Source organism: Haliotis rufescens, unplaced genomic scaffold (assembly GCF_023055435.1).
Source record: "Haliotis rufescens isolate VD_foot unplaced genomic scaffold, xgHalRufe1.0.p SCAF_4, whole genome shotgun sequence".
NCBI lineage: Eukaryota > Metazoa > Mollusca > Gastropoda > Lepetellida > Haliotidae > Haliotis > Haliotis rufescens.
The window spans coordinates 60,926,731-60,944,945 of record NW_025964112.1 but is presented as its reverse complement, the minus strand read 5'-3'; the positions used below and the strand labels follow the sequence as shown (position 1 = coordinate 60,944,945).

At 42.8% G+C, this 18,215-nt stretch overlaps 1 protein-coding gene across 2 annotated transcripts; it reads left to right on the top strand.

Annotated features, from left to right (window-relative positions):
- Positions 1-809: 809 nt before the first annotated feature.
- On the top strand, positions 810-16,993 carry LOC124113120 (arylsulfatase B-like). 2 transcript variants are annotated; one of them, XM_046473360.2, is made up of 9 exons: positions 810-964; positions 2,810-2,936; positions 3,613-3,772; positions 4,551-4,663; positions 11,096-11,212; positions 11,350-11,472; positions 12,256-12,385; positions 13,870-14,023; positions 14,546-16,993. In XM_046473360.2, exons 2-9 carry the CDS (start codon positions 2,835-2,837, stop codon positions 15,276-15,278), a joined length of 1,632 nt encoding a protein of 543 aa, XP_046329316.2. In that variant the 5' UTR covers positions 810-964; positions 2,810-2,834; the 3' UTR covers positions 15,279-16,993. The 2 variants fall into 2 exon arrangements, with proteins under 2 accessions (XP_046329316.2, XP_046329324.2); XM_046473368.2 differs by lacking the exon at positions 810-964 and adding an exon at positions 1,236-1,422.
- The last annotated feature ends 1,222 nt before the right edge of the window (positions 16,994-18,215 follow it).

The window sequence follows — 18,215 nt, the reverse complement described above, 5'->3', positions numbered from 1 at the left end:
TCTAACCATATATAAGATAGCTGCACGATATATCGCAAAGAACAATAAAGAGCAAAACGTGGTTTATTTCACGATAAAACATTGTTCTATCATGACGTCATTTCTGGAGTTTCGAACATGCCCTCGCAACTTGATGAAGTCGTAAATTGGACGAGTTGTTCTCCATTGATGTAGCTGGGCAACGAAGATAAACACAATGCCCGAACGATGGCATCCAAAATTGGAAGAGATATGACGATCGGTATTTGGATTAAAGGTACAGATAATCGACGTGAAAATTGTGAGAATATGCGGGAAATACCAAACTTAATCCCCCCGTTCATAAAATGTACTTGTCCGACACAGCTGAGGTCGAATTGTATTCAGGGAGTCATCATTATTCAAAAACGGGTAAATATTATTAAAGCTTGTACATTTTATTAACATCCTTAAAGAGGCTGTACTTAATGCTGAAATAGCACATAAAAAATAAACGACTCGTGGTCGTTGTTTATCATACAATATAACACTGTTGGGATAATAAACCACTCGGGGTTGTGCCCACCATGCTTTATTCTCCCTGCAGTGTTTTATTATGCGAGAAACTACGACCACGAGTCGTTTATTTCTTAATTATAACCATACCATTTGTTTAGAGAGCTGGTAATTAACAACAACTAACAAGAAGTACACAAACAGAAAAGCATAATGACATAAAAACAATATTCTAAACCCATTGCTTACAAACACAAATACACATGTGCATGAGGTTCATCATTACATCCTTGCAACAATAGGCTAGGAGCGTGACAGCCCTGAAACATAACGGTCCCGTGATCGCCTACTTGTCGTCACGCGATCCTCGTTATACAGCTGGTTATCGACTCGATATGTTTACTGCAGGGGTCGATTGTTATCAAGAGACAGTCACCAGCGCGTGAGCTTACAACACCATTGTTCGTCTTCCTGGTCTGTGCAACACAGGGTAAGTAATGTCGGGATTCGACAAATGACAAAATCTTATTATTCATGAACACCATGTGCGCTCATGATGTCATAGCTCGTGATAAAACTGCATTTAAATATATGTATATTAGGTGTCACATGCTAATATTATCATGCGGAAATAATACAATATCTTTGTCGTGTGTGAATATCTAATTTTCCTACTTTAAAAGAAAAAAATGCACTCAAACTTTATATCAGTGTGTCATAAAAGGTAGATCTGAAATGCATTTGCTTTTCGCATGTTACAGTTTCGATGAATTTGAACCCGAAAACTGAACTTCAACTAATCGATTTTATGTCCACTTCCACTGGTTTGAAGTTACATGAATTGAGAGTTATCTGCCCCTTGATGTTAGTAAACAAATGACAGACGCTGCACGTGCTAGAGAACACCAGCTGGTGTTAATGATTCATGCAGCCGTCAACACGGTGTCGGTAGGTTTATTGCTACGTGATTGACTAATAAAGCAAGTATGTTTCTTGGAGTCTGATCACTCCAGGGCTTTGTACATACATCTCTATAAAAGATAGGGGGCTGTGCGCCATGCTCTAGATGTTAACTGAGTTAATCATAAACTGCTCGACAGATATGATGCACCGGCAACAATGCAGTTTACCGGGCGCAGCCCGAGCTCTACCATCCGCTCAATTACCGCGCTATAGTGCCACCGCTGTCTCGTTATACCGTTACCGTGCCTCACGCTTTGGTGACTCTCGCTTCACGATCAAACACCCGTTTTCGGTCTTAGGGAAACTTACACATCTTTACAATCAAACACCCGTTCTCGGTCTTAGGGAAACTTACACATCTTTACGATCAAACACCCGTTCTAGGTCTTAGGGAAACTTACACAACTTTACGATCCAACACCCGTTCTAGGTCTTAGGGAAACTTACACGTCTTTACGATACAAAACCCCTTTTCGGTCATTAGGGTCAGCTTGCTTTGGGCAAGGGTTAGCCATAAATTCTTACCTCTTCAAGCGTTAATCCAGTTAATCCCATTGGTTGGTCATGTTGACATAAACAATTGCGGGTGTGGTTTCAAGAAAAGATGAATGGGAGAGCGGGCAGTGATGTCACACGCATGCGCAATTCATTGTTTACTGAATTACGCATGCATGTCAATGGGGATTCTAATGACCTGTTAAACGAGCACTGATTACATGTGATAGCGCCTGTGGTCCAGTGGTAGAGCGTCGGCTAATTAACGTTGAGCCGGCGAAGCGTGTTCGAGCACCCACACCGCTAATTGGATCTGAAAAAGTGCGCCCGGTAAAGTGCACTACTCCCGATGCACCTAATGATACATTTGGAGTTACCAAATAACAAATTAAAGTGGTGTTTGATCAACATGTATCACTCGTTTCACTTTATGTCATATTTTATGTCATGTTCATCTGCCTCGGATGTTGCTGTTCTTCGGACATGGACGTTGCTGTTCATCTGCCTCGGATGTTGCTGTTCTTCCGACATGGATGTTGCTGTTCTTCGGACATGGACGTTGCTGTTCTTCGGACATGGACGTTGCTGTTCATCTGCCTCGGATGTTGCTGTTCTTCTGACATGGATGTTGCTGTTCTTCGGACATGGATGTTGCTGTTCTTCGGACATGGACGTTGCTGTTCTTCGGACATGGACGTTGCTGTTCTTTGGACATGGACGTTGCTGTTCTTCGGACATGGATGTTGCTGTTCTTCGGACATGGATGTTGCTGTTCTTCGGACATGGATGTTGCTGTTCTTCGGACATGGATGTTGCTGTTCTTCTGCCTCGGACGTTGCTGTTCTGATATGTGTTGACGTTCCCCCATGTGTTGCAGGTTACAGCAGTGACACGCTGTCGCCATGGATCACCTCCTCTCCTTCCTCCTGCTGATGGCCTCGCTGTGCACGGCGGCGACGGCGGCGACACGTCCACACATCATCCTCATTGTAGCAGATGATCTGGTAATTCTGGCATGTTTAGTTTACCATATTCAATGCATTAGTATTGCCGGCCATTCGGTCAAAAAATACAAAATTGAAAAAAGGACAAAAATACGCAATAAAGGTGAAATATTACGAATAAAGACCTAAATGTTACAAAAAAAGGTCAAAATACAAAACAATGAGACGCCGGTTTAAAAAATACAAAGAAGAAATAAAGGTCGAAAGTCTGCAATATTAATAGTGTAATATTACGAAAAGACGTCATAAGAAAAGAAAGAACAATGCGTACGAAAGAACGTCAGTGAACACAAACGGACGTTGACAATATAGAACGTCAGTGGGCATGAAAGGACGTTGACAATAAAGGACGCCAGATGGTGCTGCAATTTGTAAAACATTCCGAGTTTAATCAGCTTGTTCCACCGTGTATTTGATAAATGCATGCATGCCGAGGTGCACAATGTATTACGTTGGCTTTACTGGAATAACTCCAGGTGAAATATGGTGAAAAGTTGTCCAGAAAACACCCTCCAGAGCTCAATACTAGCAAACATTCAAAGTATTCTGTCTTTGAATTGCTATTAATACTGACGCGTGTGACGCGTGTGACGCGTGTGACGCTAGAGATAATCATGTTCATTTTGTACGAATTTTTTAGAGACGGGGTAACAGAGTCTGTTATTGATGTTTACAGGGTTACAACGATGTCAGCTTCCATGGGTCTGATCAGATAGCCACCCCCAACATCGACAGCCTTGCCTACAACGGCATCATTCTCAACAACTACTATGTGTCTCCAATATGTACACCAACTAGAAGCGCGCTCATGACCGGCAGACACCCCATACACACAGGTGAGACAGACACCCCATACACACAGGTGATACAGACACCCCTAACACACAGGTGAGACAGACACCATACACACAGGTGAGACAGACACCCCATACACACAAGTGATACAGACACCTCATACACACAGTTGAGACAAACACCCCATACACACAGGTGATACAGACATTATACACACAGGTGAGACACACACCCCATACACACAGGTGAGACAGACACCCCATACACACAGGTGATACAGACATTATACACACAGGTGAGACAGACACCCCATACACACAGGTGATACAGACATTATACACACAGGTGAGACAGACGCCCCATACACACAGGTGATACAGACATTATACACACAGGTGAGACAGACACCCCATACACACAGGTGAGACAGACAACATACACAAAGGTGAGACAGACAACATACACAGGTGAGAAAAGCACCACATACACAGGTAAGACAGACAACACACACAGGTGAGACAGACACCAAATACACACAGGTGAGACAGACGCCCCATACACACAGGTGAGACAGACATTATACACACAGGTGAGACAGACACCCAATACACACAGGTGATACAGACATTATACACACAGGTGAGACAGACACCCCATACAAACAGGTGATATAGACACCCCACACACACAGGTGAGACTGATGCCTCATACACACAGCGGAGACTGACCTTATTCAGAGGTGAGACATCTGCAGTTAAGTCATCTATGTACCATGGTTAAGTGAGACAATTAGCCCCACGCATATGTCCTATGTTTCAGGTATGCAAAACGGCGTGATAGTCGGAGATTCACCATACGGACTTCCCCTCAATGAGACCATCATGCCTCAGTACTTTCAGGAGCTTGGATACAGACGACACATCGTTGGCAAGGTAGACATTCATTAATACACTTTGTACTTGGAGTTTAACAAGATGTTTCTCTCACCAGAATGTACGTCTGAGCACAGTTCAGTACCACCTCCACGCTCCACGCTTTAACATGACAGGTGCTGATGGAAGAGTGCTGTCGCACAACATACTTGTGACAAAATATTCTGTTTCTTGTTGTGTCTGTTCCTCACCAGACTCTTCACTCTGTAGATCATTGTTTCCATCTCTGATAGGTCAGAATGATCACACACAATCGGCATGTACTTGGAGTTCCTGTCTGTAGTCGTACAGCCACACACGTTGTGTCTCTATGTAGTTATCATGGATAGTCACTAAGGCCCATACCTGGTAAAGCATCTGCAGACATGTAGCGACCTTATGTAGTTATCATGGATAGTCACTAAGGCCCATACCTGGTAAAGCTCTGCAGACATGTAGCGACCTTATGTAGTTATCATGGATAGTCACTAAGGCCCATACCTGGTAAAGCATCTGCAGACATGTAGCGATCTGATGTAGTTATCACGGATAGTCACTAAGGCCCATGCCTGGTAAAGCATCTCCAGACATGTAGCGACCTTATGTAATTATCACGGATAGTCACTAAGGCCCATACCTGGTAGAGCATCTGCAGACATGTAGCGACCTTATGTAGTTATCACGGATAGTCACTAAGGCCCATACCTGGTAAAGCACCTGCAGATATGTAGCGACCTTATGTGGTTATCACGGATAGACACTAAGGCCCATACCTGGTAAAGCATCTGCAGACATGTAGCGACCTTATGTAGTTATCAGGGATAGTCACTAAGGCCCATACCTGGTAAAGATTCTGCAGATATGTAGCGATCTTATGTAGTTATCACGGATAGTCTCTAAGGCCCATACCTGGTAAAGCATCTGAAGACATGAAGCTACCTTATGTGGTTATCACGGATAGTCACTAAGGCCAATACCTGGTAAAGCATCTCCAGACATGTAGCGACCTTATGTAGTTATCACAGATAGTCACTAAGGCCCATACCTGGTAAAGCATCTGCAGACATGTAGCGATCTTATGTAGTTATCACGGATAGTCACTAAGGCCCATGCCTGGTAAAGCTCTCCAGACATGTAGCGACCTTACGTGGTTATCACAGATAGTCACTAAGGCCCATACCTGGTAAAGCATCTGCAGACATGTAGCGACCTTATGTAGTTATCAGGGATAGTCACTAAGTCCCATACCTGGTAAAGCATCTCCAGACATGTAGCGACCTTATGTAGTTATCACGGATAGTCACTAAGGCCCATACCTGGTAAAGATTCTGCAGACATGTAGCGACCTTATGTAGTTATCACGGATAGTCACTAAGGCCCATACCTGGTAAAGCATCTGAAGACATGTAGCGACCTTATGTAATTATCACAGATAGTCACTAAGGCCAATACCTGGTAAAGCATCTGCAGACATGTAGCGACCTTATGTAGTTATCACGGATAGTCACTAAGGCCCATATCTGGTAAAGCATCTGCAGACATGTAGCGATCTTATGTAGTTATCACGGATAGTCACTAAGGCCCATGCCTGGTTAAGCATCTCCAGACATGTAGCGACCTTATGTAGTTATCACGGATAGTCACTAAGGCCCATACCTGGTAAAGCACCTGCAGATATGTAGCGACCTCATGTGGTTATCACGGATAGACACTAAGGCCCATACCTGGTAAAGCATCTGAAGACATGTAGCGACCTTATGTAGTTATCACGGATAGTCACTAAGGCCCATACCTGGTAAAGATTCTGCAGACATGTAGCGACCTTATGTAGTTATCAGGGATAGTCACTAAGGCCCATACCTGGTAAAGCATCTGAAGACATGTAGCGACCTTATGTAGTTATCACGGATAGTCACTAAGGCCCATACCTGGTAAAGCATCTGCAGACATGTAGCGATCTTATGTAGTTATCACGGATAGTCACTAAGGCACATACCTGGTAAAGCATCTGAAGACATGTAGCGACCTTATGTGGTTATCACAGATAGTCACTAAGGCCCATACCTGGTAAAGCATCTGCAGACATGTAGCGACCTTATGTAGTTATCACGGATAGTCACTAAGGCCAATACCTGGTAAAGCATCTGAAGACATGTAGCGACCTTATGTAATTATCACAGATAGTCACTAAGGCCAATACCTGTTAAAGCATCTGCAGACATGTAGCGACCTTATGTAGTTATCACGGATAGTCACTAAGGCCCATACCTGGTAAAGCATCTCCAGACATGTAGCGACCTTATGTAGTTATCACGGATAGTCACAAAGGCCCATACCTGGTAAAGATTCTGCAGACATGTAGCGACCTTATGTAGTTATCACGGATAGTCACTAAGGCCGATACCTGGTAAAGCATCTGCAGACATGTAGCGACCTTATGTAGTTATCACGGATAGTCACTAAGGCCCAAACCTGGTAAAGCATCTCCAGACATGTAGCGACCTTATGTAGTTATCACGGATAGTCACTAAGGCCCATACCTGGTAAAGATTCTGCAGACATGTAGCGACCTTATGTAGTTATCACGGATAGTCACTAAGGCCCATACCTGGTAAAGCATCTGAAGACATGAAGCTACCTTATGTGGTTATCACGGATAGTCACTAAGGCCAATACCTGGTAAAGCATCTCCAGACATGTAGCGACCTTATGTAGTTATCACAGATAGTCACTAAGGCCCATACCTGGTAAAGCATCTGCAGACATGTAGCGATCTTATGTAGTTATCACGGATAGTCACTAAGGCCCATGCCTGGTAAAGCTCTCCAGACATGTAGCGACCTTACGTGGTTATCACAGATAGTCACTAAGGCCCATACCTGGTAAAGCATCTGCAGACATGTAGCGACCTTATGTAGTTATCAGGGATAGTCACTAAGTCCCATACCTGGTAAAGCATCTCCAGACATGTAGCGACCTTATGTAGTTATCACGGATAGTCACTAAGGCCCATACCTGGTAAAGATTCTGCAGACATGTAGCGACCTTATGTAGTTATCACGGATAGTCACTAAGGCCCATACCTGGTAAAGCATCTGAAGACATGTAGCGACCTTATGTAATTATCACAGATAGTCACTAAGGCCAATACCTGGTAAAGCATCTGCAGACATGTAGCGACCTTATGTGGTTATCACGGATAGTCACTAAGGCCCATATCTGGTAAAGCATCTGCAGACATGTAGCGATCTTATGTAGTTATCACGGATAGTCACTAAGGCCCATGCCTGGTTAAGCATCTCCAGACATGTAGCGACCTTATGTAGTTATCACGGATAGTCACTAAGGCCCATACCTGGTAAAGCACCTGCAGATATGTAGCGACCTCATGTGGTTATCACGGATAGACACTAAGGCCCATACCTGGTAAAGCATCTGAAGACATGTAGCGACCTTATGTAGTTATCACGGATAGTCACTAAGGCCCATACCTGGTAAAGATTCTGCAGACATGTAGCGACCTTATGTAGTTATCAGGGATAGTCACTAAGGCCCATACCTGGTAAAGCATCTGAAGACATGTAGCGACCTTATGTAGTTATCACGGATAGTCACTAAGGCCCATACCTGGTAAAGCATCTGCAGACATGTAGCGATCTTATGTAGTTATCACGGATAGTCACTAAGGCACATACCTGGTAAAGCATCTGAAGACATGTAGCGACCTTATGTGGTTATCACAGATAGTCACTAAGGCCCATACCTGGTAAAGCATCTGCAGACATGTAGCGACCTTATGTAGTTATCACGGATAGTCACTAAGGCCAATACCTGGTAAAGCATCTGAAGACATGTAGCGACCTTATGTAATTATCACAGATAGTCACTAAGGCCAATACCTGTTAAAGCATCTGCAGACATGTAGCGACCTTATGTAGTTATCACGGATAGTCACTAAGGCCCATACCTGGTAAAGCATCTCCAGACATGTAGCGACCTTATGTAGTTATCACGGATAGTCACAAAGGCCCATACCTGGTAAAGATTCTGCAGACATGTAGCGACCTTATGTAGTTATCACGGATAGTCACTAAGGCCGATACCTGGTAAAGCATCTGCAGACATGTAGCGACCTTATGTAGTTATCACGGATAGTCACTAAGGCCCAAACCTGGTAAAGCATCTCCAGACATGTAGCGACCTTATGTAGTTATCACGGATAGTCACTAAGGCCCATACCTGGTAAAGATTCTGCAGACATGTAGCGACCTTATGTAGTTATCACGGATAGTCACTAAGGCCCATACCTGGTAAAGCATCTGAAGACATGTAGCGACCTTATGTAATTATCACAGATAGTCACTAAGGCCAATACCTGGTAAAGCATCTGCAGACATGTAGCGACCTTATGTAGTTATCACGGATAGTCACTAAGGCCCATATCTGGTAAAGCATCTGCAGACATGTAGCGATCTTATGTAGTTATCACGGATAGTCACTAAGGCCCATGCCTGGTTAAGCATCTCCAGACATGTAGCGACCTTATGTGGTTATCACAGATAGTCACTAAGACCCATACCTGGTAGAGCATCTGCAGACATGTAGCGACCTTATGTAGTTATCACTGATAGTCACTAAGGCCCATACCTGGTAAAGCACCTGCAGATATGTAGCGACCTTATGTGGTTATCACGGATAGACACTAAGGCCCATACCTGGTAAAGCATCTTCAGACATGTAGCGACCTTATGTAGTTATCAGGGATAGTCACTAAGGCCCATACCTGGTAAAGATTCTGCAGACATGTAGCGACCTTATGTAGTTATCACTGATAGTCACTAAGGCCCATACCTGGTAAAGCATCTGCAGACATGTAGTGATCTTATGTAGTTATCACGGATAGTCACTAAGGCACATACCTGGTAAAGCATCTGAAGACATGTAGCGACCTTATGTGGTTATCACAGATAGTCACTAAGGCCCATACCTGGTAAAGTATCTGCAGACATGTAGCGACCTTATGTAGTTATCACGGATAGTCACTAAGGCCCATACCTGGTAAAGCATCTCCAGACATGTAGCGACCTTATGTAGTTATCACGGATAGTCACTAAGGCCCATACCTGGTAAAGATTCTGCAGACATGTAGCGACCTTATGTAGTTATCAGGGATAGTCACTAAGGCCCATACCTGGTAAAGCATCTGAAGACATGTAGCGACCTTATGTAATTATCACAGATAGTCACTAAGGCCAATACCTGTTAAAGCATCTGCAGACATGTAGCGACCTTATGTAGTTATCACGGATAGTCACTAAGGCCCATACCTGGTAAAGCATCTGAAGACATGTAGCGACCTTATGTAGTTATCAGGGATAGTCACTAAGGCCCATACCTGGTAAAGATTCTGCAGACATGTAGCGACCTTATGTAGTTATCACGGATAGTCACTAAGGCCGATACCTGGTAAAGCATCTGAAGACATGTAGCGACTTTATGTAATAATCACAGATAGTCACTAAGGCCAATACCTGGTAAAGCATCTGCAGACATGTAGCGACCTTATGTAGTTATCACGGATAGTCACTAAGGCCCATATCTGGTAAAGCATCTGCAGACATGTAGCGATCTTATGTAGTTATCACGGATAGTCACTAAGGCCCATGCCTGGTAAAGCATCTCCAGACATGTAGCGACCTTATGTAGTTATCACGGATAGTCACTAAGGCCCATACCTGGTAAAGCACCTGCAGATATGTAGCGACCTTATGTGGTTATCACGGATAGACACTAAGGCCCATACCTGGTAAAGCATCTGCAGACATGTAGCGACCTTATGTAGTTATCAGGGATAGTCACTAAGGCCCATACCTGGTAAAGATTCTGCAGACATGTAGCGACCTTATGTAGTTATCAGGGATAGTCACTAAGGCCCATACCTGGTAAAGCATCTGAAGACATGTAACAACCTTATGTAATTATCAATGATAGTCACTAAGGCCAATACCTGGTAAAGCATCTGCAGACATGTAGCGATCTTATGTAGTTATCACGGATAGTCACTAAGCCACATACCTGGTAAAGCATCTGAAGACATGTAGCGACCTTCTGTAGTTATCACGGATAGTTACGAAGGCCCATACCTGGTAAAGCATCTTCAGACATGTAGCGACCTTATGTAGTTATCATGGATAGTCACTAAGGGCCATACCTAGTAAAGCATCTGCAATATTATTTAATGTAAACTTTGAGAATTATGTTGTAAACCTCATTAGACAAATATTAATTTATCAATAAAAAATAATTATTTCTGTTATGAATGTCTGTTCTTTTGTAAATATTTGTACTGGTATTTGAATATTGTGTCCATGTTGATATCATAGTTTAATGAATTTATGCACGCTCTGGATTTACGTCCTGTTGTGTAGTTAATGTTTTCTCCTGTACTTCTAGTGGCACCTGGGCTTCTTTGCGAAGGAGTACACCCCCACGTACCGCGGCTTTGAGTCCCATCTTGGTTACTGGCTTGGTGCGGAGGACTACTTCGACCACACGGCTGAGGCAAACATGGTGGGTCACATTGTCTCTAGGTGGCAGCATGGGGTTGTGTAGGACCAAGTCATGTGCCACATGGGCAGTATTGGGTCAGGTGGGATGGGGGGATGGGTAGAGGAACCCATTTCAATTATTATTGTATGTCTTCTCAGAAACAATGGGGGCTGGACTTCCGCCGGAACATGGAGGCTCTGCACGACCAGTATGGGAACTACTCCACGGAGATCTTCACACAGGAGGCAGTCAGCATCATCCACAACCACAACCCAGCTGAGGTATGTCCGGACTAAGATAACCGGAAACCTCATCTACCGTACAGTATTTGTTTGAAATGAAATAAGTACTACATGTATTGCTGATATCTAGAAGTCCAGATCTGGATAGAGAGTTTCAATTACAAATGGTACAAAATACACACTATTGTGTCCTTCTCATCAGACAGCAACGATGTTTGTTTTACGATTCGATACCCGACAGCCAACATCAAAAGTGGCAGATGTCATGTGATCATTGTGTTAGTTAGGTAGAATACTACTACTAATACTACTACTTATAATAATAACAACATCCCATAATAATAATAATAAGAAGAAGAAGAAGAAGAACATTTTATTAAAGTGTTACATGTTATACACATGATATATCTGAATGTAGGCTTGTGGTGTTGTCATGGTGCTGAACTAACAATTACGCCACTTACACTGGAGTAACGCCTCACCCATAGAAGAACTGAATTGTAGTTGTCAAAAAAGAGGTTTAATAGCGTTTTGACTCGGGATGTTGAGATAAACATCTATCCCCTTCCTAACATATCTCTAACTCGTCCTAATCATCCCTCCCTCATTCTCCACTTCATTTACACGCTCCAGTTTATGCCTGGAGAATTTTGGATAGGGTAATTCTGGTCAGTTTACAAGTGTTTCAGATGTCTGGAAACTCATTTATCCAGACAATATTGGAGAAAACACAAGTGTCCAGATAAGCAAGGTTCGACTGTATATAACCCAGTTAAGGTATATTGTACACCAGTTATCACTTGTGTGTTTCTACCCTTGCAGCCCCTTCTACTGTACCTGCCTTATCAAGCAGTCCACAGCGGCAACCCTAACGCCTTCACACTCCAGGCGCCCAAGAAGTACGTGGATAGGTTCCCTCACATTGAGAACATCAGGAGGAGGCTACTTGCAGGTGAGAGACATCGGGCCTTGACTACACCTGTGTAGGGTTATTGTGGGAACAAGTTATGTTGAAGCACTGTTTGAAGACCCCTTCATGTGCCACCTGTAAACAATCTCATTAAAACCAGGGCCCACTTGCCAAAAGCGATCTTAGCCCTAAGATGATCGTAACTCCCATACTTAAGCATAGGCTTACAATAGTCTTAGCGCTAAGATAGTTTTGTGCAAGTGGGCCCTGATCTTTTACTCCAATACAATACTTCTCCAAGGGTGGAGCCAGCATTTTGAAAAGGGAGGGGTCCAAAATATCAAAATCCTCTCTCAGTCAATTTTACTGCCTACAGCATACTACAAATTTGGGGGGCAGGGTCTGGACCTTCTGGACCCTCCCTCTGATTAGCTGATACTTCTCTGTGTGAAGATCTCTGGACATTGGAAGCGGCATCAGGGGAACTCTGAGCAAACTTTGGCTGCCCTATCTACATGGGTGTGTTGTCTGGTCATTGACATAGTGTTGTCACCCATAAACCTTACGTGTGTGTCTGGTCTCTGGCATGGTGTTTTCACCCATAATCCCGACGTGTGTGTCTGGTCTCTGGCATGGTGTTATCACCCATAAACCCTACGTGTGTGTCTGGTCTCTGGCATGGTGTTATCACCCATAATCCCTACGTGTGTGTCTGGTCTCTGGCATGGTGTTATCACCCATAAACCCTACGTGTGTGTCTGGTCTCTGGCATTGTGTTATCACCCATAATCCTGACGTGTGTGTCTGGTCTCTGGCATGGTGTTATCACCCATAATCCCTACGTGTGTGTCTGGTCTCTGGCATGGTGTTATCACCCATAATCCCTACGTGTGTCTTGTCTCTGGCATGGTGTTATCACCCATAAACCCTACGTGTGTGTCTTGTCTCTGGCATGGTGTTATCACCCATAATCCCTACGTGTGTGTCTGGTCTCTGGCATGGTGTTATCACCCATAATCCTGACGTGTGTGTCTGGTCTCTGGCATGGTGTTATCACACATAATCCCTACGTGTGTCTTGTCTCTGGCATGGTGTTATCACCCATAAACCCTACGTGTGTGTCTTGTCTCTGGCATGGTGTTATCACCCATAATCCCTACGTGTGTGTCTTGTCTCTGGCATGGTGTTATCACCCATAATCCCTACGTGTGTCTGGTCACTGGCATTGTGTTATCACCCATAATCCCTACGTGTGTGTCTGGTCTCTGGCATGGTTCTTCTTTTCCTTCAGCTGAGCATTGGGTTTGTTTCTGATTCCAAACCTTTCAAAAAAAATTGTAAAACTTCGCAAATATATTTGGCTAGTCAGGACTAATACCTATTGTTTACACAGAAATCTAAGATTGTTTATTTACAATTGTAATCTTGCAAGAACCACAGGGGATATCCATAACCCTGTCACCCAAGATGGTGTCACCAAAGATCCAATACTTTTCCCTGAGTTATAATGATTGTATTCCCACTAGGCATGATATCTGCACTGGACGATGGCGTAGGGGAGGTGATGAAGGCTCTCGGAGACTCTGGTCTCCTCAACAACTCCATCATTGTGTTCACCACGGATAATGGTGGCCCGTCAAATGGCTTCGACTTTAACGCAGCCAGCAACTTCCCTCTCAGGTAACCCCAGACAATAGACTCCTGGTACTACTTCATCTTATCCTTAACAAAAGTAAGGTATTCTAGGGAGCATCCATTTAATGTTCAGGGAAGGAGGGATCTTTTCTACAAATATAATAAAGACCCTTCTTTACTAAAAACAATTTACACATGCCTTGCATTGTAGGGGAAAAAACCTCAACTCACTACGATTAATAATATGTATGTATTTATTCAATGTATGCATGTAATTGAGGGGTTTACTTTAAATGTTAAGTCTCTTATATGAAGACTGTATTATGTGTTCAAAGAATACAGATGTTATTGTTATTTATTTAAACATTATATAATTGATCATCTGTTTATGTTGAAATTCTTTTAAGCTCCTAACATTGAAAACAAAAATACTGATCTCAAGGAAAATCTGGATTGCCTGGTCCACCATTATTTACAGACCACCATCATATAACTAGAGTGCTGCTGATGCAGCATTAAACATCAAACAAACAAACTTTTCATGATAAATTTTCTGTTTTCATGCAGAGGGGTGAAAGCCACACTTTGGGAGGGAGGAGTGCGAGGGGTGGGCGTTGTCCACAGCCCCCTGCTACAGAAGTCTGGCTACGTTTCGGAGCAGATGCTCCACGTCACCGACTGGCTCCCCACACTGTACCGAGCAGCCGGGGGCGATCCCCGCAAACTGAAACACCCTGATGGCTTTGACTCATGGGAAATGCTGTCGACCAATGGGAAGCCCGTTAGGACTGAAATGCTGCATAATATAGACCCGAGATCTCGTTTTGGCGGATTGAGAGTTGGTGACTACAAACTGTTAACTGGTGACGTTGGAATGAACTGGGATGGGTGGTATCCACCATGGCAGCTGACTTCAGACAACCTGTATTTCCATGTTGATAACTACACGAAAGGCGGATTCCCTCGTGAATACACCTCAAGTCACGGTTATCTGCCAAAACAAAACAGCGGTAAATCACGTCGTAGCCAGTTTTCTCCAGTCACAGTTAACTGTGGTCCTAAACCTGCCAATGCCAGCACAAACTGTGACCCCACGAAGTCGCCGTGTTTGTTTCACATACCGTCCGACCCGTGTGAGTTCAACAACATCGCGGACGAGAGGAAGGACATTGTGATCCAGCTGCTTACCCGTCTGGAGCAGTACAGCTACACCATGGTTCCCCCTGTCAACAAGCCCTCGGACGACCGTGGCAACCCCTCGCATCACGGAGGGGTGTGGGACCCGTGGGTTAACTTGTAATACATCAGTCTGAAAGATGAAATGAAGCCTGGTTTTAAAACATTGGTGATAGCATGCGTTTTTATTTTTGGTATGAAGAATGTGTTGTCCAGGTGGCAAGAATACACACTGTTTTTAAAAATACTGTCAATTGTGTGGTTTTTTTTGGGTTTTTTCATCCATCATTCATGAAAAATTAGTCTTATACATGACAATATCAGTCCTATTACATATGACAATATCAGTCCTATTACATATGACAATATCAGTCTTATTATACATGACAGTATCGGTCTTATTATACATGACAATATCAGTCTTATTGTACATGACAATATCAGTCTAATCATACATGGCAATATAAGTCTTATTGTACATGACAGTATCAGTCTTATGATACATGACAATATCAGTCTTATTACATATGACAATATCTGTTTATCAGTTTTATTATACATGACAGTATCGGTCTTATTGTACAGTATTTGTTTACCTTGTATACTGGCCTTGTCTGTGAAGCCAGTTCTCCAGATCTCCTGTCACATTCATTTGGTTTATGTCTGTTTTCATCCCAGCTGCACAAATCAAATCAAAACAAATCTATTTTGTTCCTTCAACCTATGTAAATTATCGGACATGGTTCTATTGTTGAATGCTTTAAACCTACCAACTTACTGCTGATCAGGATGTTTGTGCACAGAGCCTTTTAGGACAAGAATCTTGTCTACACCAGTATCAGACAGTGTAAAAATTGGCTGCATATTGGTTTTAAGTGTTTCCTGTGGCAGTCATATTGAAATTTCAATGGGAATAATTTTAGCTGATGATATATGGGAGAACTGAGATTGAAACAACAGAAGATATTTGAGAATGGTGTCTGTTGCTTAAATGCACTACGTACCAGTTACCGTATTACTGGTAATATAAGTACCCTGCTCTACCAACTTCAGACCAGTCTCTGAGTAATCATGGTAAGTGCCCCCTTCAAAGACCAAAATAACATGCCAGTCCATATTTTCATGTGTATGTTACAGATATTTTTACAAAAAATAGCTGTGCAGAAGAGGTATATAATTGCCTAGTAACGTTTATCAAAAACAGTGTGAAATACAGCATGCAGAAATAGTTTATTGAAAGTCTGCAGTGGGATTTCTAGTTACGGCCTCATGGTAATGACTTGATGTTTACATGTCTCTGTTATAATGTATTACGTATTATATGTATTATGTTCAGGGATTTTTAGAGGCGTTCTCTGAAACCATTGTTGGTCATAAAGTCTACAGCAAAATGTTTCAAATTGTTTGATAAGCATTTCTTAGAAGTTGACACGTGACAAAGTAGTCACAATTTATGCATAACAACTTCTTTATTCTACTGTAGTGGTGACGTTTAAGGTATAAATCCTTATACCGTTGTCAAGCAAGGGCGTCGCAATACTGTAAAATAAAGAGGTTGTTACCCATAAAATTTGTCTACTTTGTAATTTTTTAAAGTTTACCTCTGAATTTCAGAAAAAAATTGAGAACAATTTCTATTGATGACAAGTAAAGGTTTTTCCATTCTGCCTTCCATAGGCATTTAGTTTAATAATGCTGGCTAATCAGTGACAATCAGGGACAAATGGAGTTCCAGCTCATTGTTTTTGATCATTCTGTTCTGTAAGGGCAGAAATATTGCACACAGCTTTGATGGCACATGACTACCTAAATCCCCATTAAACAATCAATATTTGAGAATGTTGATGTTATGTCATCTGTATACAACATGTTGAAGGTATTGATTGTACCATTCATCACTCCCTTGTGTACCAGGTGGATATGTAATCATATACACTCGCCATGAGATTTAACTGTTGGATTACTCTCACAGAAAGTCTTGGGTGACAATAACAGCTGGTCATATTTTAGGTCACCTTGACTGTTTTCACTCATCCTTCACAGAACTTTGTTTCAAAACTGTCTGAAGGGATGAGCCTGAACCATTGTTGGATGTCTTGCTCCATGACAGCAAGCAGATTTGTTTGTGTGGAACTCAGGCCTAGGACCCTGCACTCAGCAATATTGCAGCTATATGACGGCGGTGTGTGAATAATCGAATCTGAACAAGACAACCCAGTGACTGACATCATGAGCATCGATCCACGCAATTGGGATACGATGACATGCATCAACCAAGTCAGCGAGCCTGACCACCCGATCCCGTTAGTCGCCTCTTACGACACGCATAGTCGTCTTATATTACAAGAATGAGTTGTTGAAAATCTCTTCTACCCCAGATCTTCACGGCCCCTTCGTGTTTTTAGGAACCCACTAAAACTGGGATCGGGCTGCCGGGCTGATTGCGGGACAAATTTCAGTGATGGTGTAAATCTTGCTCGTTTCAATGGTGTCCAGTTCAGACTGGATTACCGTATTCGACGTAATAAGCGCCCTGCTCTAGTAAGCACCCACGGCGATATTTGCTAATATATTGGCTGTTGAACAATCCCAATTAGCACCCCTTCCGATTGATCAGTGTACACAAGACTTATTTATTCGTGCATAATACGCCTTCGTGTGTTATATGCACCATTAATTATGGGCATTTAAATATCTGGAAAATATATATGTCGTGTAAAATACGCACAGACTTTTCTTTTGTATCATATTAGGCTGTCAGCATAAACAACAATATTACCGATCTTTCAACTCTGTTTATTTTCTAAACCAAAACTAAAATTCTAATAAGAGCCCCCTTTTGCTAATTTTGAGAGCGCCCTGGGCGCTTATTACGTCGAATACGGTATATACTGGCCAACATCACGTTGCTGGACATTTTCGCACTCGTCTGCTATAAATGACAAGATCACGTTAGTAATTCATTATCTTTGGGTAAACTGTGTTTATTGCCAGCTCACGTCACTTATTGTCAGGTGTCAAGTCTGGGATGGACACATTAAATGGAGCTACAGAAGAACAA